Source organism: Meles meles, chromosome 7 (assembly GCF_922984935.1).
Source record: "Meles meles chromosome 7, mMelMel3.1 paternal haplotype, whole genome shotgun sequence".
In the NCBI taxonomy this organism is placed as follows: Eukaryota; Metazoa; Chordata; class Mammalia; order Carnivora; family Mustelidae; genus Meles; species Meles meles.
The window spans coordinates 144,844,682-144,870,495 of NC_060072.1; the positions used below are offsets into that span (position 1 = coordinate 144,844,682).

At 40.3% G+C, this 25,814-nt stretch overlaps 1 protein-coding gene across 2 annotated transcripts in view; it reads left to right on the forward strand.

Annotated features, from left to right (window-relative positions):
• The window catches only part of PRKCQ (protein kinase C theta), a 173,515-nt gene that overhangs the window by 70,747 nt on the left and 76,954 nt on the right, over positions 1 to 25,814 (forward strand). For both annotated transcript variants that reach the window (XM_046013258.1, XM_046013259.1), the window contains 5 exons: positions 3,295 to 3,424; positions 6,957 to 7,066; positions 7,763 to 7,880; positions 16,916 to 17,076; positions 20,327 to 20,500. In XM_046013258.1, the coding sequence (XP_045869214.1) occupies positions 3,295 to 3,424; positions 6,957 to 7,066; positions 7,763 to 7,880; positions 16,916 to 17,076; positions 20,327 to 20,500 (693 nt within the window). The remainder of the gene's footprint in view (positions 1 to 3,294; positions 3,425 to 6,956; positions 7,067 to 7,762; positions 7,881 to 16,915; positions 17,077 to 20,326; positions 20,501 to 25,814) is intronic.

Consider the following 25,814-nt stretch of genomic DNA (forward strand, 5'->3'; position numbering starts at 1 on the left):
GTTATGTGGAAGAGAAGGAACTTGTAATAAAGACTAAGAGTTCATATAGGGCTCTTCGTTTATTAAGAGTACACGAGGTTGCAGAAACCAGAAAGCAAAGGGCTCAGTTGAGTTCAGTGCAGTTAAGAAGTTGAGAAAAATGAGGACCCTGTACATTGTACAATCCAGAGCCCTTGATCGAAGAAATTTCAGAAAATCGTAGAGGTGTTTGCTTCATTGACCAACACTGACGGTCACTGAGAGTTGGTGACATGGAAACAATTTATGTGCTAATATTATCAGGAATATTAACCTGAAGCTCATTGAAGTAGGACAGTCTCTGGAAGGAGGTGAAACGCAAGGGATGGAAATATCCCCATTGCTAGAGAGAGAGGAGAGATAGATGAAGCTAGAGAGAAGGCAACAACCAAAGCAGTCAAGGAGGAAGAAGTCCACCCTTGGCAAGAGGGGAAGATGTCTAAAGCACGCGTGGAGATGGTCTCCAACAGACAGATGGTCGGTTCATCGATTGGAACAGAAAGGGAGAAGGTGGTTGCCGATGACGGCGGATTGTAGATTTGGGGGCAGGCAGATGAGAGAGCTTCCCTGAGACAGCTTCCCTTCAGTGTCATCTGAAGGTTGGGGGGAGGAAGAAGGGAAGGCTGCAAGTGGCTTTGAGGAGAGAGGACCTGTGAGAGAATTACCTTGGGATGGAAAAGCAAGGTGGTTAGAGAAGAAGAGTGGGATTGCTGAGGACCGTGCAAAGTCGGCCTGAGTTTGAGGGGCCAGCCTGCCCGGGGGTGTGATTTTCTCCAGCCAAGAGGCAGGCACAGAGATGGCAAATTGGTTGGGTTCTGTAGACCAGAGTTTCTTTTAAAATTTAGAGTTAGAAGGGGCGCCTGGGTAGCTCAGTGGTTGAAAGCCCCTGCCTTCGGCTCAGGTCATGATCCCTGGGTCCTGGGATCGAGCCCCGCATCGGGCTCTCTGCTCAGCGGGGAGCCTGCTTCCTCCTCTCTCTCTGCCTGCCTCTCTGCCTACTTGTAATCTCTGTCAAATACATAAATAAAATCTTAAAAAAAATTTAGAGTTAGAAGGGGACAGTCTCCTATTAAAAGTGACTCAGCTAAGGCTCAAAGAGGTTAAAGTAGTTTGTCTGCATTCAGTCACATTTGGTATAAGTAGCTTCCTGGGACAAAATTTCAGATCTCAGTCTCCCAGAGCAGTGTGATAGACCCCTCCCCCGTTTTATTAAGCAATAATTGGCATATATCACTGTATACATTTAAGACATACATGATGATGATTTGACTTGTGTATACTATGAAATGATCACCACAATAGGTTCAGCTAACATCCATCATCTTACATAGATCCAATAAAAAGAGAAAACAAGATTTCTTCTTGTGATGAGAACTCTTAAGATCTACTCTCTGAACACCTTCCCTGTATATCGCACAGCAGTGTTAGCTGTGGTCACCATGCCATACATTCTTTCCCTAGGACTTACTTATCTTATAAGCAGAAGTACCTTTTAACCACCTTCCTCCCACTCCCTACCTCTGCGAACCACAAGTCTGATCCCTTTCTATGAGTTCGGTGGGATGTTTTTTGTTTTGCTTTGTTTGGATTCCACATATAAGTGAGATCATGTAATATTTGTCCCTCTCTGACAAGTGTTTTGTTTCTTTACATGAAATTGCCGCCTCCTAACCTCCCTCCTGTTCTCTCTACGTGATGCCTTCAGTTTTCCTGGGAAAATCACAAATTACAAGAATGACTGTTAGCCTCCATAGCTTTTCCTGGAAACAGAATGAGAGCCACAAGTGCAATTTAAAATTTTCAGGTGTCCTCATATAAAAATTGAGGAGATAGTTTACATTATTTTTCTCATAAAAAATCTTCAGAATCCAGAATGTGCTTTACACTGATAGCGTATTGTCTTGTCGTATTGCACAGACTCGCTTGGCCCATGTGGTTAAATGAGTGTCATATTGGAAAATACAAATCTATCGTCTTTTCCAGACATATTTGCAAATATTTTGAGCTAGGGGTCAAAATTTGAGGTAGAAGTCTTCCAGCATGGACCTTGACATAAATTGTTCATATTTGTATGGAAATGTTTATACAAAACGAGATCTGAAAATTATTTTTTCTTGGTTGAAAATGGCTAAGGTAAGTTCTGAGTAATGTTTGAACAATTCTAAACAGTCGTTCTAATGACCCAATGCTAGCCAGCAACCTCGGTGGAAATACTAGACATATCAATGTTAATGAAAAAGCTTAAGGCTTCATGGCTGTGCACATTCCCAAGGAAATTGTTTAATTAAAAACTTCTGAGGAGATTATAAGATTTAAGTAAAACTTTCTATATTACATGAGAATATTGGTATTCTCACCAGGAATCAGACCTCATGGTTCTGTTATTGCTGTTGTTCACATGATATGTTTGGCTAAAGGAGAGAATTTCACCTCTGGAAAACAAAAAATCCTGTAATATATCAGCTACCAGCATCCCTCTCTCAGCTCCCCTCTCCCCGTCTCCTAACTCATCACCTTGACTTTGAGGGAAGAAAGGGTCATGACGGAAAGAGGACAGGCTGATTCTGACTTCAGGCTTATGGATGGCCCAGCTCACAGCTGTGGGACCGAAACAAGTGTCTTGCCCTCTCTGTGCCTACGTTCCTCATTTATCAACTGAGGACTCTAACAAAGGCTCCTGCAAGGGGTTAATTGCAATATCACACGTGTAAAAGATAATACAGGTGACGTACGTATCCATAGCAGCTGGCAGGACCTGTCACCTGCTGCTCACCCCCTCCAGTCCATGCGTGATAGCTATGAAATTCTCCACACTTAGGCTTTTATAGTAATAAACTTGAAACAGGGCTTCCCCTAGAGGGGGCATTATATAACATCTTCCAAAGGGTAGAGTCCTAGTTCTGCGTTGAAAAAGAAAAGGCAATATGTATACTAAACTAGGAAGGGCAGTGCAGCGTTCACCCAGATCCCATTTAGATCAATAATCCCAGTCCCCCCTTCCTGAGGATATTAGCCTTCCCGTGGGAACGCCTCAGACCTCAGCGTATTCCTGGTTACTTGATGTGTGTCTATCACACACAGTCCCCTTGCCCGGAGGAGTCAATGGCTGCCTGCCTTCTTTGGCCATGGCTGTAAGGCTTGACGAGTAAAACTTGTGGCTTAAATCACACACCATTCCAGTGTTTTTAGTGCTCTGTTAGGCTAGAGCAGCTGCTAAGACACCAGAGGCTGAGAACCAGGGACATGCACGTGGTCACATGTTCTCTCTTCTTTCAGTTCCACAAGGAGAGGTTCAAAATCGACATGCCGCATAGATTTAAAGTCTACAATTACAAAAGCCCGACCTTCTGCGAGCACTGTGGGACACTGCTGTGGGGCCTGGCCAGGCAAGGACTCAAGTGCGACGGTGAGTCCAGCGGGAACTGAGCGTGGGCCCCGTACGGAACCCCAGCGGGGTGGCTTTGCAGCTTTAATGGGGAGCACGAGGGGAAGAGGGAGCACAGAGGGTTAACTTCTCCAGCTAGCCCAGAGGAGCCTGGGATCAGGAATCTGAAGTTCCCAGGACAGCAGGCCACTGCTGTTCTTTCCTGTCCGTCTCCAACACCATCATCCTGGGATCCCAGAGAAGTACAAACCTGCTCACGCTCCGTGTCAAGTCTCCTGGCCTGTCACCCTTCTGTTGTACCTTGTGCTGGGAAGAGAGGAAGGTGGTACTTTCCCTGGGACCTGTCCTGCTGTCTCCCGGTGTTCCTGCCTGCCCCTTCTGACCCTGGCCACTCAAGCTATGCCCCCACCAATCTCCCTCACACCTTAAGATTCCCTCTGTAGCCCACTGAGAAGTAAGCCCGGGACATCTGCTTGGCTGGTGGATGGTTCCACATGTAGGCATTCTCCGACTTAGACTGGAGGGTGGATGCCCAAAGCATGCCCAGTAGGAGGCCCGGCCCAGCACGGCCCATCATGTCCCCCCTCCGATCTCTCCTTAAAGGCTGGCATTGCAGCAAGACCTGATTGAGCTTCTCAGACCTGCCCTGAAGAAAGCAAAAAGCCCTTTCTTGCTCTAAAAGTTCAAATTGCTAAGGCAAGAGCCTTTGGAAACTGAGATCTGTTACACCAGGATTATGCAGTAGGGAGGGAAAACTCTAGCAGGGCACTTGTGTCTTCCGTGCTGGGAGGGAGTGTGGGGCTGGGCTAGACAGTCAGAAAGGAGGCCGTCCGGTTGCAGCAGAGGTCTTTCTATTTCGAATTATTCAATATGGAAGCCACTTTACTTTTTCTTGGCCGTCCCATTTTGTTTTCTGCCGCTGGCTTCCTCTTCTACAGTTCTTATCTTTTAAGTGATAAAGGTGACCGTCACCTTCAACAGCCTTCTCTTCCTCATGCCCACTGTGCTCATGTGTCTGGTGAAGTCGGGAGTGGTGTCTTGGTAGAGATGGGGAGGGTTAGGTTTTCCCATGCAGTGAAAATTCACCTTAATCATCCCTTAGGAATACCACCGTGCACCTTGCTCTACACCAGTTCAAGAGCACACAGGGGGCCCTGGTACTCTATGGAGTATCCTTATCTTTAGGAGTTCATAGGCAAGAGTCATTTCAGAATGACGAGCAGGCATGAGCAATCAGATCCCCTCTGCGGGTTCCCGGGGTCCTCTGATGGTCTCCCTCACAGGGCAAGTTCCTTTTCCCTGGAGCCTGAGCACCCCACCTGCCCAGTGTGCCAACAGCCTGACTGATGCCTCTGAGCTCAGAACCTCTGTGAGGGTTCCTTGCCATTGTTTCCCGGCCCACACACCTGCTCTGTTCCATCCCCCCCCCCCAACATTCTTTCTCCCCAGTCCCTTCTCTTTCCCTCTCTCCCCTCTCCTCCTACAGGCCAGGCAGTCCCTCTCCTCTCCCCCCTCCTGTCCTCTCCCCTTTTCCTCCCCTCCCTGTCCTCCCCAAAACCCTCTGCTCTCAAGGCCAACACCTGCAGACATCACTGTGTCCTTGCCCCCCATGCCCTTGACTTTACCTCCCCTTCCAATCTACTCTTCGGGCTCTGTTCCTCTGCCTTGGCGCTGTTTTTCTGTCTCATTCTCTTCTAAGCCACCTTCCTAAATAAGGCCTCCCTTCATCTTCACTCTATCCTTTTCTCTCTCCACTTTCACTCCCATGAAAATCACCATCCAAAGGGACTGTTTGCACTCAAAGAGATCAAGTTATCACCTAATAGGTTAGTAACAGAGACATATGACATTATCAGAGTGGGAATGGGGCCTGCCTTCATGGGAGTGTGTCTGAGAAAAGCTTAGGTCCAGCTACCGTGTTTCAAAAACAAACTGAAACTCTCCAACCACCCCCATGCTCAGTCCTTGCTCGCTGCCTCCCTTCGGCATGTGGTAAAGAGTAAGGAAATGCAACAAGGGCTGCCCCGTGTGCGCCTGCCTCAAGTCCAGTAGGAGTCATGCTAAATTCAGAAGGGCAGAGTGCCCTCAGCAGTAGCACTGTTGCTGTATTCCAGAGTTCAGACATACATAGAAGATATCACTTAGAACGGATTTTGGTTATATCGATGCATATAGTCTGGGACAAGTACTAGTCTATACTTACACAGAAAATGCTAGTTTATTTTTATGAGGAACTATCTAAGAAGAGTAAACTCGTTAAAACTAAAGGCTGAAAACTGCTAAAATTTCACTTAAATATTTTAAAACCATCTCATTGGAATAAGAAATGAAAATGAAATAGAAGTATTTGTTGAGTACCTATTTAGTGCCAATCATTGTGCTAAGTTCTTTGCACACAAATGGGCTAATAAACAGGTGAGGGTAAAAGTGCATTATTTTATAGCCTGTCCTGCCTACTGCCTCATAAAAACCCCTATGGATAGGGGCGCCTGGGTGGCTCAGGGGTTAAGGCCTCTGTCTTCGGCTCAGGTCATGATCCCAGGGTCCTGGGATCAAGCCCTGCATCAGGCTCTCTGCTCAGCAGGGAGCCTGCTTTCTCCTCTCTCTCTGCCTGCCTCTCTGCCTACTTGTGATCTCTCTGTCAAATAAATAAATAAATAAAATCTTAAAAAAAAAAACAAAACCCTATGGATAGATCCTGATAGAATGAAATAGGACTTGAGAATAGAATTCTATCAGCCAGAGTTTGGAAATCTTAAGTTTTGTTTTTTTTTATTGTAATGGCAATGTTTCATAAGCAGAATTTTGGTATTCAAAACTAACAACATGAAGTTGGACAGGTACACACACATCCCCATCCAAGATAGCTCATGGCATCACAGTGAGTGTAGGGTGGACCTTTCTTGTGCTATTTTCGGGACTAATGAATCAGAATATTCCCCCAGGATCATAGGTCTGTATAGATCATTTGGTTGAACCGCCCCAACTCTGCCATAGCGTGAAGATGAGGTCTCCAGGCCACTTTCTGTCCTCCCCCGCTTGCCCCTAAGCACAGACCACCCCCATCCTTTCCATTTCAGTTCTGCTGGCTGAGGCTGAACCCTGGGCGTCAACCTAGGGGGAGAGAAGCTCCTTGGGGTCCATGTGGTGAAGGGGTTGTTTGGGCTCCAGTCCGGAGTGCGAGTAAATCTCCTTGCATCCGCATTGCACATTTCCCCCCCAGAGAGCCAGCATCAGCAGGGGCACAGTGTAAATGCATACTCCCCTATCAGCAAGCCTCTGGTTCTGACTCAAGTGGGACTCATTCCCCAGCATTAAATCGAGGAACATCTGGTCTGTGTGGCAGTCTTGGCAAGGCGAGGTGGAAGCATAGAAGCATCATAGAAATACTGCCCTAACTCATTTATTTGTAGGCAGTGTCTCCTTCTGCTGGGAGGACGGCTCTAGATATTTACCAGTTGTCCCTCAACATATGTGTACCCCCAACAGTCCTGTGCAAAGCCCACTCAGTGAGTTCTGCTGCTCTCGCTCAGTGTCTCTCTCTCCTTTTCAGCATGTGGCATGAACGTCCACCACAGATGCCAGACAAAGGTGGCCAACCTCTGTGGCATAAACCAGAAGCTAATGGCTGAAGCACTGGCGATGATTGAGAGCACTCAACAGGTAGGAAAGGGATTTGGGTTGAGTTCCTGCGATTTCCACTCCGCAAGGACCACTCCAGTCCTTTGGCCCTTGGAGCTGTGGGACCACATGGGGTCTGTCCCTGAGCCCCTGTCTTCCCCCTGACTTTCATCCTCATATGCCTATCCCCACTTTGAGATATTTATGTAATACATTTGAATTGCATAGTTCCTTAGAAGATCTTAAATTCTTTGTGGGATAAGCAGGAGCAGAAACAACTTCATTAAGATGATTGAGGATTCATTACCAGCTTTATACCTATATCCTTGCTGGAATCATCCCTAAAATGAGCACAGAACATGGAGTCCAAGGAAACTTCTGCCTTGCCATTTACTCATGTGCACTAGCATGTTGAATTTACCTGTCCAAGAACAAAACCTCTTTAAGACTTGGTGTTGCCCGTGAAAGCTATTTTTCCATCCATTCACCTTCCATTCTTATTTGTGACTGAATGATGTAGACAGCATAGGAAAAACCAGTTAGCCGCCCCCCTCAACCCCGACAGGAGACTCCTCCAGGGTATGGAATCCTAAAGGAGTGCTAAAGGAAAGAAGAATGTTGGTTTTCTAATGCATTTAGGAATCTTAAATGGACCTCATCCCCAAGAGCAACAGGCTGAGCTGTCCCGGCGGTAGTGGATGGGTAGGTCAGTGGTCTGACTCTTTGTTTCTACTCTAGGCTCGCTGCTTAAGAGATACTGAACACATCTTCAGAGAAGGTCCAGTTGAAATTGGTCTCCCGTGCTCCATAAAAGGGGAAGCTAGGCTGCCGTGTGTACCAGCACCTGGGAAAAAAGGTAGCTGTCCTGACCTCAGTAGAATCATTGTCAGTGATTAATCTGGTCCCCCCTAACCTGAGTCCTCTGCATTTAAATCCTCCATTTACCTGGTCTGATAGATAAGAGGCTCCTACTTTTTGGAAATGAAACCAAAATGTGCCCCATTAGGAAAGAGGGTGGGAAGTAGGGGCAGGGAAAAAATGGGATAGGTCTGTCTCCGTAGAATTTTAGAATGGTACTTCCTGTCACCATAAAAGGTTTTGCAAAAATAAATCTACCATAAATCTCAGTGGAGGGAATGTCCCAGGAGACCATCTTATTCTGCACCTTTGAGACTTTTTTGGGAAATTTAAGAATAGAAGGGGGAAGAATAGTGGGACCTCAACATTTATCACTATGGAAGTTTACCCAGCCTACTTTCTGAAAGTAATTCCTGAGAGGATATGGCTACATGAATCTGGGAACTGAATAATTTCAGCATACTTTAGAAAGTATAGGTCCCCCCCAACTATCCTAAAGTATAGTAATTCTGTGAAAGCTTGTTTTTAACTGAAGTATAATTAATACACAGCATTGCTTAGTTTCAGGTGTACAACATATTGATTCAACAACTCTGTCACCGTACAGTGTTACAACAATATTATTGACTATATTCCCTAGGCTGGACTTTTCATCTCTGTGACTCATTTATTTTGTAACTGGAATTCTATACCTCTTAATCCCTTTATTTCACCTGCTTCCCCACCCACCTCTCCTTTGGCAACTACCAGTTCTCCGTATTTAAGAGTGTTTTGTTTTGTTTTGTTTTTTAGATTCCACATATAAGTGAAATCATATGATATTTGTCTTTCTCTGTCTGACTTATTTCATCCCATAATATCCTCCACATCCATTGATGTCAGAATGGCAAGCGCTCATTCCTTTTATGGCTGAGAAATATTCCATTTTATTTATATGTATTTATACCATATCTTCTCTATGCATTCATCTATTGATGGGCACTTAGATTCCTTCCATACTTAGGCTATTGTAAATAATGCTGCAATAAACATAGGAATGCATATATCTTTTTGAGTTAGTATTTTCATTTTCTTTAAGAAAATACCCAGTTGTAGAATTACCAGATCATATGACAGCTCTATTTTTAATTTTTTGAGGAACCTCCATATTGTTTTCCACAGTGGCTACACCTGTTTTCTTTCCCACCACCAATGTATGCGGATTCCTTTTTCTCTACATCCTTGCCATTGTGGTTTTGATTTGCATTTCCCTGGTTTATGACATTCAACATCTTTTCATGTGTCTCTTGGTCATCGTGTGTCTTCTTTGGAAAAGTGTTGATGTCCTCTGCCTATTTTTAATAGATTTTTTTTTCGTGGTGAGTTATAGAAGTTCTTTATATATTTGGGATATTAACCCCTTATGAGATATACCTTTTGCAAACATCTTCTTCCATTCACTAGGTAGCCTTTTTGTTTTGTTTATGGTTTTCTTTGCTGTGCAGAAGCTTTTTTATTTTGGTGTAGTCCCAATACTTTATTTTTGCTTTTGTTTCCCTTGCCCAGGAGACAGATCCATAAACATGTGGCTACCACTGATGTCCAAGAGATTACTGCCTGTGTCTTCTTTTAGGAGTTTTATGGTTTTACGGTCTGACACTTAGGTTTCAATCCATTGTGAGTTTATTTTTGTGCATGGTATAAGAAAGGAGTGCAGATTTGTTCTTTTGCATGTAGCTGTTCAGTTTTCCCAGCACCGTTTGTTGAAAGGACTATTTTTTAAAAAAGAAAGAAAAAACTGTTTTTCCCCCATGGTATATTCTGGCCTCCTATGTCATAAATTAACTGACCATATAGTTATGTTTTTATTTCTGGACCCTCTATTCTGTTTCATTGATCTACATGTCTGTTTTTGTGTGAGTACCGAACTGTTTTGATTATTATAGCTTTGTAATGTATCTGGAAATCTGGGATTGTGATCCCTCCCTTTGTTGTTGTTCTTCTTTTTTTTTAATTTCTTTTCAGTGTAACAGAATTCATTGTTTATGCACCACACCCAGTGCTCCACGCAATACGTGCCCTCCCTATTACCTGGTTCCCCAACCTCCCACCCACGCCCCTTCAAAACCCTCAGGTTGTTTTTCATAGTCCACAGTCTCTCATGGTTCATCTCCCTTTCCAATTTCTCTCAACTCCCTTCTCCTCTCCATCTCCCCATGTCCTCTGTGTTCTTTGTTATGCTCCACAAATAAGTGAGACCATATGATAATTGACTCTCTCTGCTTGACTTATTTCACTCAGCATAATCTCTTGTTCTTCTTCCTCAAGATTGACTTGGTTATATCATTTGTCCTAGTTCTGTCAAAAATGCTGTTGGTCTATTGATAGGGATTACACTGCATCTGTAGATTGCTTTGGGTAGTGTGGACAATTTAACAATGTTAATTCTTCCAAGCCATGAGCACAGAATTATCTTTCCATTTGTTTTGTCATCTTCAATTTCTTCCATCAGTGTTTTATAGTTTTTAGAGTACAGGTTTCACCTCCATGGTTAAATTTATTCCTAAGTATTTTATTCTTTTTGATGCAATTGTAAATGGGATTCTGTTCTTCATTTCTTTTTCTGTTACTCTGTTTTTAGTGTATAGAAATGCAACAGATTTCTGTATATTAATTTTGCATTTTCTTGCTTTCCTTTCATTAGTTACAATAGTGTTTTGATGCAGTCTTTACAGTTTTCTAAAGATAGTATGTCACTTGCAAATAGTGACAGTTTTACCTCTTCTTTATCAACTTGGATGGTAGTCATTCCTTTTTCTTTTCTGATGGCTACAGCTAGGACTTCGTACTGTGTGGAATTAAAGTGGCTTGAGTGGACATCCTTATCTTGTCCTGATCTCAGAGAAGAAGATTTTAGTTCTTCACCATTGAGTATGATGTTAGCTGTGGGTATGTGATGTGTGGTCTTTATTACATTGAGGTGTTCCCTCTAAACTCACTTTGTTGAGAGTTTTTATCGTGAATGAATGTTGTTTTTTATTTTGTCAAATGCTTTTCTGCATCTGTTGAGATGACCATGAGGTTTTTATCCTTCCTCTTGTTAATGTGCTATGTCCCATTGATTGATTTGTAAATACTGAGCTATTCTTGCATCCTTGGAATAAAAGCTATTTGATTGGGGTGAATGTTTTTTCTAATGTGTTGCCAAATTCAGTTTGCTGGTATTTTTTGAAGATTTTTGCATCTAAGTTAATCAGAGCTATTGGCCCATGGTTTTCTTTTTTTGGTATCATATTCGCCTGGTTTTGGTATCAGGGTAATCTTGGCCTCATTGAATGAATATGGAAGTTTTCCTCCTTGTATATTTTTGAATAGTTTGAGGAAAAATAGGCATTAATCTCTCTTTAAATGTTTGGTAGCATTTCCCCTGGAAAGGCATCTGGTCCTGGGGTTTTGGGAATTTTTGACTACTGATTCAATTTGATTACTAGTAATCAGTCTGTTCAGATTTTGTATATCCTCAAGATTCAGTCTTGGAATATGTTTCTAGGAATTTATCCATTTCTTCTAGGTTGTCCAATTTGATGGCACTCCATTTTTCATAAGTTTTTTTAAGTAATCGTTTGTATATCTGTGGTGAAAGTTATTCTTCTCCTTCATTTGATTTTGAGTCTTCTTTTCCCTTGATGATTGTGACTAAAGGTTTATCAATTTTGTTTACCTTTTCAAAGAACCCTCTCTTGGTTTCATTGATATTTTTATTATTTTTTTTTATTTTTTTTTTATTTTCATTTTATTTATTTTTTTCAGTGTAACAGTATTCATTCTTTTTGCACAACACCCAGTGCTCCATGCAAAACGTGCCCTCCCCATTACCCACCACCTGTTCCCCCAACCTCCCACCCCTGACCCTTCAAAACCCTCAGGTTGCCCCAACCTCCCACCCCTGACCCTTCAAAACCCTCATAATTTATGTCTTCTCTAATCTTTATATTTCCTTCCTTCTACTATCTTTGGGCTCTGTTTTTGTTTTTCTAGCTCCGTTAGGTGTAAGGTTAGATTATTTATTTGAGATTTTTCTTATTTCTTGAGATAGGCCTGTATTGCTATAAAGTTCCCTCTTAGAACTGCTTTTGCTATGGCCCCCAAACTTTAGATCATTGTCTTTTTGTTTTTATTTGTCTCCGTGAATTTCTGATTTCCTCTTTGAGTTGTTGACCATTTGTTGTTTGGGAGTATGTCCTTCAGCTCTATGTGTTCATGTTTGTTCCAGATTATTTTCTTTTAATTGATTTCCGGTTTCATACCATTGTGTTCTAATGGAGGCTTGATCTGACTTGAGTATCCTTAAATTTATCGACTTTTTTGTGTGAGTGAACTAACGGGATGTATTCTGGAGGGCGTCCCATGTGTATTTGAGAAGAATGTGTATTCTGCTGTTTTGGGCTGGAGTGTTCTGTATAGATCTTGTTATATCCATCTGCTCTAATATATTGTTCAAAGCCACTGTTTCCTTATTGACCTTTTATCCATTGATATAAGTGGTGTATTAAATTTCCCTAGTATTATTGTATTACTATCAATTTCTCCCTTTACATGTTAATATTTGCTTTATTTAAGTTGGTACTGCAATGTTGGGTGCATAAATATTCATAATTTTATGTCCTCTTGTTGGATTGATTCCTTTATCATTATGTAGTGCCCTTCTTTGTCTCCATGCAGCCTTTGTCTTAAAGTCTGTTTTGTCTGATGTAAGTATTGCTACCCCAGCCTTTTTTTTTTCTTCTGTTCGCATGGCATATGTTTTCCCAGACTTCACTTTCAGTCTGTATGTGTCTCTAGGTCTGAAGTGAGTCTCTTGTAGGCAGTATATAGATGGATCTTTCTTTTTTAATCCATTTAGGCATGCTATGACTTTTTTTTTTTTTTGGAGCATTTAGTACATTTACCTTTAAGGTAATTATTGACAGGTGTGTACTTATAGCCATTTTGTTAATTGTTTTCTAGCTGTTTTTGTAGTTTTCTCTATTTTTTCTTTCCTCCATTACTCGTTCATTGTGATTTGATGCCTTTCTTTAGTGTTACACTTGGATTCTTTTCTCTTTACTTTTTGTGTATTATAGGCTTTTGATTTGCTTTTACCATGGAGTTCATATATAACATCTAATGGGTACAGCAGTCTGTATTATGTTGATGGTCACTTCAGTTCAAACACATTCTAAAAGCACTGAATTCTTACTCCTCCCCTGCATTTATGTATAGGATGTCATATTTTATAACTTTTTATTTTGTGAATACCTTGACTCATTTTTGTAGATATAATTGATTTTACTAGTTTTGTGTTCTAACCACCATACTGACTTTATACATAATTAATCTACTACCTTTACTATATATTTGCTTTTACCAGTGAAATTTTTTTCCTTTCATATAATTATGGCCTTTTCTTTTCACTTGAAGAATTCCCCCTTAGCATTTCCTATAAAGCTGGTTTAGCGGTAATGAACTCCTTTAACTTCAGTTTGTCTGGGAAACTATCTCTCCTTCTATTCTGAATGATAGCCTTGTGGGATAGACTATTCTTGGTTGCAGGCTTTCTTCTTTCAACACTTTGAATATATCATGCCACGCTCTCTGGCCTGCAAAATTTCTGCTGAAAAATCAGTTGATAGCCTTGTGGGGTTTCCCTTGTTTGTAACTGTTCTCTTTTCTCTTGCTGTTTTTAAGATCTCTCTCTTTATCATGACTTTTTGCCATTTTAATCATCATGGGTCTTATTGTGGACCTCCTTGGGTTCATCTCGTTTGGGGCTCTCTTTGCTTCCTTTGCTTTTCTCCCCAGAATAGGAAAGTTTTCAGCTATTTTTTCTTCAAATAAGTTTTCTGTCCCCCTTTCTCTTTCTCCTCCATCTGGGATCCCTACAATGCAGTGTTACAATTCTTAATGGTGTTGCTGAGTTCCCTAACTTATTTTTTATTATTTTTTTCTTCTTGCTATCCAGCTTGCTTGCTTTCTATTGCTCTCCCTTTCAGATTGCTCATCCCTTTCAGATAGCATTCTCTGACCTGCTATTGATTCCCTCTAGTGTATTTTTATTTCAGTTATTATATTCTAAAGCTCTGACTGGTACTTATTTTATATTTTCTTGATGAAGTTCTCACTGAGATCATCCACTGTTTTCTCAAGTCCAGATGTATCTTTATGACTACTACTTTGAATTCTTTACCAAGAAAACTGCTTGGGTGCCTGGGTGGCTCAGTGGGTTAAAGCCTCTACTTTAAGCCCCAGGACCCCAGGATCGAGCCCTGCATCAGGCTCTCTGCTCAGCGGGGAGCCTGCTTCCCTCCCTTTCTCTGCCTGCCTCTCTGCCCACTTGTGATCTATCTGTCAAATAAATAAATAAATCCTAAAAAAAAAAAAGAAAGAAAACTGCTTATCTCCTTTTCATTTTAGCTCTTTCACTGTGATTTTGTCTTGTTCTTTCATTTGAGATCTCTCTGTGTCTCATTTTTTCTGTGTTTGTTTCTGCGTATTAGGCAGTCAACTACATCTTCTGTTCTTGAAAGTAATGCCCTTGATGAGAAGAGGTCCTATGGTGTCATGAAGTGTAGTTCCCCGGGTCATAAGCATTGGGAGCTCCAGAGGTGTCCCTGGCTGGACTGTGTGTGCCCTATTGGGGAGGCTGGGCCGTAATTGCCTTCAGCTGAGCAGGCTGCACTGACCTACTTTGCCTGCTGTGGGTGCACAGGGCAGGCTTTCGTCCCCAACGACTGAGAGGCCTAATGCCACTGTGGGGTTGTTGGTGGGTGGAGCCAACAGTCAGCCTATCTGGGGGTAACCTTTCTGCCACAGCTGCAGGTCCACTGAGGGCCACTGATGCCTCCCTGCCCAACTAGGTGAGACTGAGTGTTGGAACGAGGGGTGCACTAGTGTGTGAAGTCATCTCCTCTGTGCCCCAGATGGGGACTTGCTTAGGAGTGGTACTGGTCCCTACTGGGGTTTCCTATGGGGTTGGTGGGGCAAGAGCTGCTTTAGGGGGATGCCTGCTGGAGTGGGCAGGTTGACTGGCGCAGGGCCACAGGTGATTGCTGGGGCAGGGCATGTGGTATCGTCAAGGTAGATGGATCTCACAATCATCTGGCTGTCTAGGCTTGGGAAGGGAAAGACATTTCTCTTGGTGCCTGCCAATAGTTTTGTTCCCAGAGAAATCCCCTGAAGATCCCTGACTCTCCAGCACACATTCTAAGACTAATCCTTAGATCTCCTTCATGTATACCCCCGGCATTTTTTAAACTGTTGCTTCTGTGCTGTCTTGAGCCAAGTCATTATGATGGTTCTTTAGGTTCTGGATGATAGGGACTCAGTTTTGTCCTCCTGCTCTCCCCAGAGTTAAGGCTGCTGATTTTGAAAGCTGCTAGTTTTAAGCCCTACGGGTTTTCCAGGCCAAATGTTATTGACATTTGTCTTCTCAGTACAGGCCCCCATGCCAGGGGTGCCTTCTGTGGCATCTGATCCTCTGGCTTCTCTGGGCTTGTGGTATCCTTCCCATTTGTGGCTAGTCTCACATGGGTTTGGTTCCCAACTGTATCTATACTCCTTCCATCTTTCTAAATGTGGCCTCCTGACCATATCAACTATGGAGGGTCTGTCCTGCCAGTCTTCGGGTCGTTTTCAGTGTTAGATGTAGCTGTTCATAGATGTAGCTGTTACCATGCTGTGCTCATGGGATGAGGTAAGCTCAAGACCCTCCTTCTCTGCCATCTTCCCCATGATACCCCCATGAGATTTTTTTGTAAGCCAGAATGGCATAAAGCAAAGAAACAATTACTATTACTTTATATAGAACAATTTTTGAGTATTCCCAGACCCACAAAAATCACCTTAGGCTTTTCTAATAGCTTAGAACACATATTGCTAGCTGAGGCACAGCATACTGGACATCAAGCACAGATGCTCACACAGTTCAAAGCTCTGGACGCGGGCTGCTGGGCTGCTGAGTGCGGCTCCTGGGGAAGGGACCGGGTGGTCCCACTCTCGACGTTCCGGTGTGCTGCCTCTCGCCAGCTTGCTGCAAAACCAATGCAGGATATTATTTGTACTTCTCCTTTATCTGTAAAAGAGAAAATCCTCTCCAGATTTTTTTTTCAGCTAGCAAAAACAGGTAATAATGTAGATCTTTCATGAAAGCAAAGTGCAAACGTGAACTTCCAAAAAACCTGGGGGATGCCTGTATTTATTTCCCTTGGGTTTAGGGAGAAGATGAAAGGTTAATCTGGAGATTGAAAATAAAAGAAATGTCATTATTCCATACAGAAAAAAGAAAATTTATGTTATGTGATAGAGGTGCTGTTGTAAAATGGCCATCGTATCACAATATATAAATGTATCATGCAAACAATATCAAAAACTAATGATGTACTGTGGGGTGACTAACGTAACATAATAAATATAAATAAATGTATCAAGTCAACATGTTGTACACCTTAAATTAACATAATATGATGTGTCAGATATATTTCAATAAAAAAGAAGAAATGTTATAAAGAATTGGGAGAAAGATTCCAAAAAAGTTTTCTGTACTTCCTCTGGCATTGGGTGAGGAATAAATTGGCTGACTTGAATACAATGAGGGATGATGCAATTCAGATCTCCATCAGTCTGCTTTCCATTTCCTCATCCCTCACTTGCAACATCACATGTTCCCATTGTGCCTGTGAGCCATGCAAGTAGCTGAGGACCCTTTTTTCCTCAAATTTGGTTAAAATCTCTATTTGCCCATGGTTTGACATGATTTAAAGGGCTCCTTTGTTTTGCACATTGGATCTTTTGCTAATTAGAGTATGTTTCTTAACATGAAATTTCTCCCAGTTTATTGAGTAGATAAGAGATAAGAGTCCATGCCCCAAATGTTAGGCTCACAGGGACTGCCTCCCTCCACCATTTTTGTGGATGGAGCCTCAGAGTGGGAAGTGGAAGAGAGAGTGTTCTCACAACAACTAGAATGATCCTCCGTTGTTTCTTGTTTACTTTTAACTGCTAGCTTGCTATTTTCAGAGCCTCAGGGAATCTCTTGGGAATCTCCTTTGGATGGGATGGAGAAAATGTGCCATCGTCCAGAACCTGAACCGAACATAGAAAGACCATCTGTACATATGAAACTAAAAATCGAGGATTTTATCTTGCACAAAATGTTGGGGAAAGGAAGTTTTGGCAAGGTATGACACTATAGAATTCTATAGACCAACTTACAGAAATCGAAAAGCAAAGCTCCTAAACTCGTGGGACCAGAAATGGTCATGGGGGTGGAGAGGACATTCCTGTGCCTTTTTTTGCCAGGATAGAGAGGGGTCTGAGTAAAAGAGGAAACCCAGGAACTCTAGGAGGTAGGTAGTGGCCTCTGCTTCCTGGGAATCATTGTTCCCAAGCCATTTTGTTTCAAAGATGTACATCCCACACAATTATGAGTTTGGTAAATTTGGACATCAAGGAAATGAAAAGCTGCCTCGGCCAGTTTCTATTTCTTACAGGTTTTTTGGTTTTCGTTTCTCTTTGGCTCTCTTCTTGAACTTGGAGTGTTTTACTTTGAATGCAATTTTTTTTTCTCTATCAAATGTCCTGTCTTGTATTAGTTTGCTAGGACAAATGTAACGAAGTATCACAGACTGAGGGACTCAAACAACAGAAATTTATTTTCTTATTATTCTGGAGGTTGGAAGTCTAAGACCTACGTGTTGATAAAGTTGTTTCTTCTGAAGTCTCTCTCTTTGGCTTGTATGTGGCCATCTTCTCCTGTGTCTTCACATCATTCCTCTGTGTATCTCTGTCCTAATCTCCTCTTCTTATAAGGACACTAAGCATGCTGGGTGAAAGCCCACCCTAGTGAACTGATTTTAACTTGATTACCTCTGTAAAGACCCTGCCTCCAAATACAGTCACATTGTGAGGAATAGGGGTTTAGGACTTCAGCATGTAAATATTTCAGAGGGGACACAATTCAGTTAATGACAAAGCTGTAGCTTGCGAGTCATGAGAAAAGTTTCATGGGAAAAGTTCCTCCTCTAAATCCTTCCTGCCACACACTCGAGTTATGGGCTGTCTCTGTCAGTCACAAAGGACAAAAGGAAAAGGAGGAAGATGACACAATTTACAATTAACTATCAGTGATGGAAAAAAACCTTCAAGCTAGTGAATGTAAAGAGGGATGACATGGGACATGAGCCTTGAGATTATTCTAGATATTAAGGCAATCTATTATATTAATGATACTCTCAGTTTTGTTCTTGGATGAAACTCCTAGGAAAATTTTAGCCAGAGACTACTTCTATGAATTTGTACATCCAAAGCCAGCATTATGCTCCACACCTGCTCGCCAGACTTTGGCTGGGAAACTCACCCGGTTTATTTAATAATAAACTAGAACGCAACTGAGCATCACCACAGCTGAATCACATTATCCTCCAACTGGGTTTGGATTTAAACACCACTGCATTGCTTTTAGCAAAATCTGTTCTGCCCTGCAAACTAGCTGATCTCCATTAATTCTTTTAGTTCATTTCCACAATAATATGGAACACAGCAGGCTCATTTGGTGTTAATCTGTGTAATAGGCAATTTGATAGCTAGTCTTCATTATAATTTAACATCAATTAATGTGCAATTATAACCTGTTACCAAAAATTGAAAGCCCATTATAGAGATGGAAATTGCCTTTTCAGCTTCTTAGTTTATGGCTGGTTTGGGGATGTTTTATTGAAAGAAACAATTACCAAAGGAGCACTTTTAATTGTTAATGAAATGTTTATGTTTCTTTGTTCCCACGTGGGTTCCTATATTTGAACAAGGTTAATAAGAAAGACATTAGGTTAAACCTACAAGCCTTCATAAAATATCCCAAGGGACAACTGAGAGACTCAGGTATCCTCTGTTCTAAGTCCAAAGCATCATGGTCCCTTGCCATCAGGACCCTGAATCCCTACAGACTGAGAAGACTGAAATGTGGGACCCAAAGAGAGGAGGGCAAAGCACCAAAGCAAAATGGGACAGTCATGTTTCCCTTTCTTAAAACCCTGAGAATACTCTAAAACTTGTTTTCCTTCTTTCTTTTGGCTCTAGATAGGAAGTATGGTTTCTCAGCAAAATGGTAGCCTCTGTATATTCTTATTCTCAATTTACTTGGAGGTCCAGAAAAAAAAAATAGCATTGTTTTCTGGGAATATGCACATTATCCATTTACCTGCAATATTATCTAAGTTCTATGCCCTCTATCAAGCCAGCTACCCCAAAGCTATATATCTGTACCGTATTATTTTAAATATAGACATATACATTTTCAGTACTGGTTTGGTGTCATTGACTCTGACATTCCCTAAAAGTCAAGAAACAAATGACAAGTATTCTTAATAACTGTCATTCCAAGAGCATTTTATAGTTTCCAAATCACTTTCCCATGTGGTAGTCATTTGATTTTCACAATGGTCCTGCAAGTTGGAGAATGGCATGACAATTATCTCTTTTACACACGTAGGAGACCGACGCCCGGAGAGGTTAATTGGTTTGCCCACATTCCCACAGCTAGTAAATGTCTATGAAAAGAGACCCAAGCTGGAGTTTTCTGTTTCCAAATGCCATGTCCTCACAACTGTCAGTCATCTGTTGCTGCATCATTTGCAAAAGCAAAAGTTGTAGAAACTCTCCATTATATGCCATCTGGTGTCTTTTCATATAAGATTCATGAAATCAAGTAAAAAAAAAGTAAATTTGGAATTGTGTTTTTTCCACTGAGTTGCTCCATGAATTTGACCAAGTGAAGTTACTCTTTAAACCCAGTTTTGTTTTGTTTTTTGGTTACTGTCTGTCTTGTGGAGAGTCCTGAGCTAAGAATTAGGTAAGAAGTAGAGTATGTGACTCACAGGAGGACCTAAAAATGGCATTAGTGCCTGGGCCCTCAGAGGAAATGGTGCACACTCTTTAAGTCTATAAGAAAAATTCTATTCCCCTGTATTCTTTTTTTCACCTTGAAAACCTGGGTGAAATTTAGAGCTAAGTTTTATGCTCATGGGCACTGATGTTTCAAGTGTAATCAAATCCTCCTCTCTGCTACTTGCTCTTGCTTCCTTCAGTTTCTGGGAATTGGTTTGTGGGAATTTCTATTATGAATTTACTCAGGTCCCTGGGCAGACAGATCATACTTTTTTTAAACAGAATTTTTCCAGGACTGACAATAACTCATGCAATTGTACATTACTTTTGTGGAACCCTTTGAAGGATACAAAGCAAGTGTGAAACTACTAGGTAATATTCTAAAATCAGTGAAACGCTCTGTTTTGTATCTGTAAAGGGGGTAGAGGAGGATTGGAGAAGAAATTCTCTTCTCAGCCAACACAGCTCTCTCTTAGGACTTTGTCCTTTTTTAATGAGTATGAGATCAAATTCTAAAATAAAGTTACTTCTTACCTTTCCTTCTAGGTCTTCCTAGCAGAGTTCAAGAAAACCAATCAGTTTTTCGCAATAAAAGCCTTAAAGAAAGACGTGGTTTTGATGGACGATGATGTTGAGTGCACAATGGTAGAGAAGAGAGTTCTCTCCTTGGCCTGGGAGCATCCGTTCTTAACGCACATGTTCTGTACATTCCAGACCAAGGTAAGGCTTGGACAACCCTTCATCTACCTCTCACCCAGCAAACGTGGAGATCTAAGCAGGGTGCCCCTGTGGCTTCCTCATTAGGAGACATGGGGAATTGACTCCATATTTTTCTTTAGCTTTCAGTTCACCTTCCATTCGTCCAAATGAGTTTCTTCTCCAAACACCGCTGATATACTATTTCTAATTTTTAACGTAGTTGGCTTGGGAAAGTTGGCTGGGTTTGTCTATTTGATTGCATTTTAGAATTTTATTTTATTTATATAACAAGGATTCTAAGCCTGTGACTTGCTTGATGAAGCAGAGCTTGGTGAGGGCCAAAGACGTGATACTTGTTTGTTCATCTACTGTATATGTATTTGAAGAGACAACAGTTGGACAGTAGATCAAAATGCGTGTGCACTATTTATTCTGTGGCCAGCAGAGACGCAGGCTTACAGTGAGCCTGAGCAGTGAGGTAAAAGGGTGAATTCTGTCAAAAGGTTCTCTTATTATGGGATGGTTCTCTTCCTGATCTCTTTATTCCTTAAAAAAAAATGTCCTAATTGCCTGTTTTTTGAGATGTACTGACTTAGTCAGATCTTACATGTCAAACAGAATAACCAACTAAATACCACAGGTGAGTGTAAAAAGCAACAATTGAAATGAATGATGATTTGCTGTGGGAAAATTTTGGAAGTTGCCTTTCTGAGGGAATGACAGCTACCTTTGCACACTAGTGAAAGATACTAGATAACATAAATGAACTATTCATTTTTCTGGGGTATTGTTGTTTGTAGGAAAAGTTATTCATTGGCTTTCTACCTCCAAAGAACCCAGCTGTTGGAAAGCCAGGTTACTCAGGAGATTCTGAAGAATAGTTATTTGCCTGTTACTTATTATTATTTTTGTTGAAGTGTAATTGACATACAATATTCTATTAGTTCTAAGTGTACATCATAGTGATGCAGTGTTTTTATACAATACAAAATGGTCCTCCTGAAACATGTAGTTACCATCCACCACCATGAAGAGTTACTACAATATTAACTATATTTTCTATGCTAAACATTTTATCCTGTGACTGACTTATCTTACAACTGAAGCTTTATATTTCTTAATACCCATCACCTATTTCAATCACCCTTTGAACCCCTCCTCACTCAGGCGACTCACAGTTTATTTCCTGTATCTGTATGTCAGTTTCTAGTTTGTTTGTTTTATTAGATTCTACATATAAGTGAGATCACACAGTGTCTTTGTGCATCTGACTTATTTCACTTAACATAATACCCTCTAGTTTCATCCATGTCGTCACAGATGGTTTCATACAAATTTCAGAATTCTTTGTCCTAGTTCTGTGAAAAATACCACGGGTATTTTGATTGGGATTGTGTTGATTCTTTAGATACCTTTAGGTAGTACAGACATTTTAATAATATTAATTCTTCCAATCCATGAACATGGTATATCTTCAATTTCTGTTGTCTTCAGTTTCTTTCACCAGTGTCTTACGGTCTCCAGAGTACAGGTTTTTCACCTTCTTGATAAAATTTATTCGTAGGTACTTTTATTCTTTTTGATGCCTTGTAAGTGGGATTGCTTTCTTAATTTCTCTTTCTGATAGTTCATTTTTAGTGTATGGTAACCAATGCAACCACTTTCTGTATGTTAATTTTGTATCTTGTAAGGATGCCTTTTAATTTTTTTTTTCTTTCCTTATTGCTCTGGCCAAGAGTTCCAATACTATGATGACTAAAAGAAGTGAAAATGGGCATCCTTGTCTTCTTCCTGATTTTAGAGGAAAAGCTTAGAGCTTTTTACTATTGAGTATGATAGTGGCTGTGGGTTGGTCAGATATGGTCTCTATTATGTTGAGGTACATTACTTTTATACCCAGTCTGTTGATCATTTTTATCCTAAATGGGTGTTGAGTTTTGTCAAATACTTTTTCTGTATCTATTAAGATATCATGATTCTTATCCTTTGTTCTGCTAATGTGGTGTATCACATTGATTTACAAATGCTGAACTATTGTTGCCTCCCTGTAATAAATCCCAGTTGAGAGTGGTGAATGATCTTTTTAACGTTTTATTGAATTCAGTTTGCCAAAATCTTGTTGAAGATTTTAAACTATATTCATCAGGGATATTGGTCTGTAATTTTCTTTTTTGTGTGTGGTGACTTTGTTTGGTTTCAGGGTAGGGCTGACCTGTAAAATGAAGTATTCCTTCCTTTTCATTTCTTCTTTGAATGATTTGAGAAGGATAGGTACTAGCTCTTCTTTAATGTTTGGTAGAATTCACCAGTGAAGCCATCTGATCCTATTCTAGTTATTTTAGAAGAGTTTTTAAATTACTGGTTCATCATTAAAATTGGTCTATTTAGATTTTCTGTATCTTCATGAATTGGCCTCAGAATGTTGTATGTTTCTAGGAATTTATCTAACTCCTCTAGGTTTTTTAATTTGTTGGTGTATAATTCCTCATAGTATGTTCCTATGATCCTTTGTGTTTTTGTGGTCAGTTCGTAACTTCTCTCATTTCTGACTTTATTTTGGCCCCTCTCTTTTTTTCCTAATGAATCTTGCCAGAGATTTATCAGTTTTATCTTTTCAAAGACCATATTTTGATTTCTTTAATTTTTTTTAAAGGATTGATGGATTAATTCGTTGATTGAGAGACAGAGCATAAGAGAGGAGAGTAGGAGAGGGAGAGGGAAAAGCAGGCCCCCTGGGAGCCTGATACAAGGCTTGGTCCCAGGATCCTGGGATCATGACCTGAGCCGAAGGCAGATGCTTAACCCACTGAGCCACCCAGGTGCCCCAGTATCTTTAATCTTTCCTATAGTTTTTTTTTTTTTTAAGCCTGTCTTCCACTTATTTCCATTATGATCTTTGTCATTTACGCCCTTCTACTAACTTTCAATTTTGCTTTTTTCTAGTTCCTTTATTTGTGAAGTTAAATTGTTTATATCAGAATTTTTCTTATTTCTTAAGGTCGACCTGTATTGCTATAAACTTTTAGAACTTCTTTGGGAAAAATCACATAAATTTTGGAAAGTTAAGTCTCTGTTTTCATTTGTTTCTAGGTATTTTTAAATTTCCTCTTTTATTTCTTTGTTGCCCCATTGGTTGTTTAGTAGCATGTTGTTTAGTCTCCATGTTTTGTGTGTCTTCCACTTTTCTTCTATAATTGCTTTCTAGTTCCATACTGTTGTAGTGGAAAAGATACTTGATATAGTTTCATTGCTCTTGAATTTGTTGAGACTTCTTTTGTGGCCTGTCATGTGATTTAGCCTATAGAATTTTCCAAGTGCACTTGAAGGGAATGTGTATTCTGTTGTTTGGGATTAAATTTTCTGAACTATCAATTAAGTCAATCAGGTCTAATGTGTCATTTAATGTCAGTGTTTTCTTACTGCTTTTCTGGTCTGGATGATGTCTCCATTGAGATAGGTGGTGTATTAAAGTCCCCTACTCTTACTGTATTGTTTCAATTGTATTGCTATCAATTTCTCCCTTCTGTTTGTTAATATTTCCTTATTACATGTAGGTGCTTCTATGTTGGATGCACAAATATTTATGAATGTTATATCTTCTTCTCGGACTGATCCCTTGGTTATTATTTAATGCTTTCTTTGTGTATGTGTGTGCTTTCTAACAATCTTCATTTAATGTCTGTTTTGTCTGATAGAAGTATTGCTCCCTCCCTTCACTTTCAGTCTGCATGTCTTTAGATCTGAAGTGAGTTTCTTGTAGGCAGCACATCAGTGGGTCTTATTTTTCTATCCATTCAGCTATCCTATGTCTATTGATTGGAGCATTTATTCCATTTACATTTAAATTAATTATTGATAGGTAGGTACTTCTATCTTGTTGACTGGTTTTCTGGTTGCTTTTGCAGTTCTTTTTTCTCTCTTCTTTTGGTATCTTCCCTTGTGGTTTGATGGTTTTCTTTAGCATTATATATGGGTTCCTTTCTCTTTACTTTGTGCATATCTATTGTAGGTTTTTGGTTTCTTAGTACCATAATATGTGTGTGTATACACTATCAACATATATACATATAGATTTATATTTACATATATTTATATTTATATATTTGTGTGTGTCCATGTACTTAAAAGTTGATAGTTGCTTAAATTTATACACATTCTGAAAATACATGCTCCATCTTGTGTTTTTGATGTCATATTTTATATCTTTATTTTGTGTATCCCTTAACTACTTATTGTAGTTATAATTGATTTTACTATTTTGCCTGATCAACTTTCATACTAGCTTTTTAAATGGCTATCCACTGCCTTTACTATAAAATTACCTTTGCCAGGGAGATTTATTCTTTAATTTATTTTCTTTTTTTAATTTTTAAAAATTTTCAATTGAAGTGTATTTGACATACAGTATTATATTAGATTCAAGTGTACAACATAGTGATTTGGCAACTATACCCGTTATGAAATGTTTACAATGATAAGTGTGGTTAGCATCTGTCACTACACAAAAGTATTATAATATTAACTGTATTCCCTATACTGAACTTTTCATCCCTGTGACTTATTTTATAACTGAAAATTTGTACTTCTTAATCTCTTTGACTTATTTTGCCCATCTGTACAGCTCCTCACCTGAGGCAAGTACCAATTTGTTCTCTGTGTTTATGAGTCCTTTTCTGTTGCTTTTAGTTTATACATTTGTTTTCTTTTTAGTATTCCACATATAAGTGAAATCATATGGTATTTGTCTTTCTCTGTCTTCTTTCACTTAACCTAACACCTTCTAGGTCCATCCGTGTTGTTGCAAATGGCAAGATCTAATTCTTTATTTGGCTGATATTCAATTTTACAGACACACACACACACACACACACACACACACACACACACACACACACATCCTGCTTCTTTGGCATTTATCTATTGACAGACACATAGGTGGCTTCCACATCCTTGCTATTATAAATAATACTGCATTGAACATGGGGACCCATATCACTTTGAATTAGTGTTTTCTTTTTCTTCAGGTAAATACCCAGAAGTAGAATTCCTAGATCATATGGCACTTCTAATTTTAATTTTTATATCCTTGATTTTTAATGACTGCACCAATTTATGTTCCCACCAACAGTGCATGAGGGTTCCCTTTTCTCTCCACCCTTGACAATGCTTGTTCTCGCTTTAAATCTGGGCATTGCTGACACACAAGATGACATTAGTTTCCGTTGTTATTTCATGTCTCTTTAACACTAGCAATTCTAACAGGTGTGCGGTGGTCTCTCATTGTGGTTTTGATTTGCATTTCCCTGAGAGTTAGCAGTGCTGAGCATATTCTCAT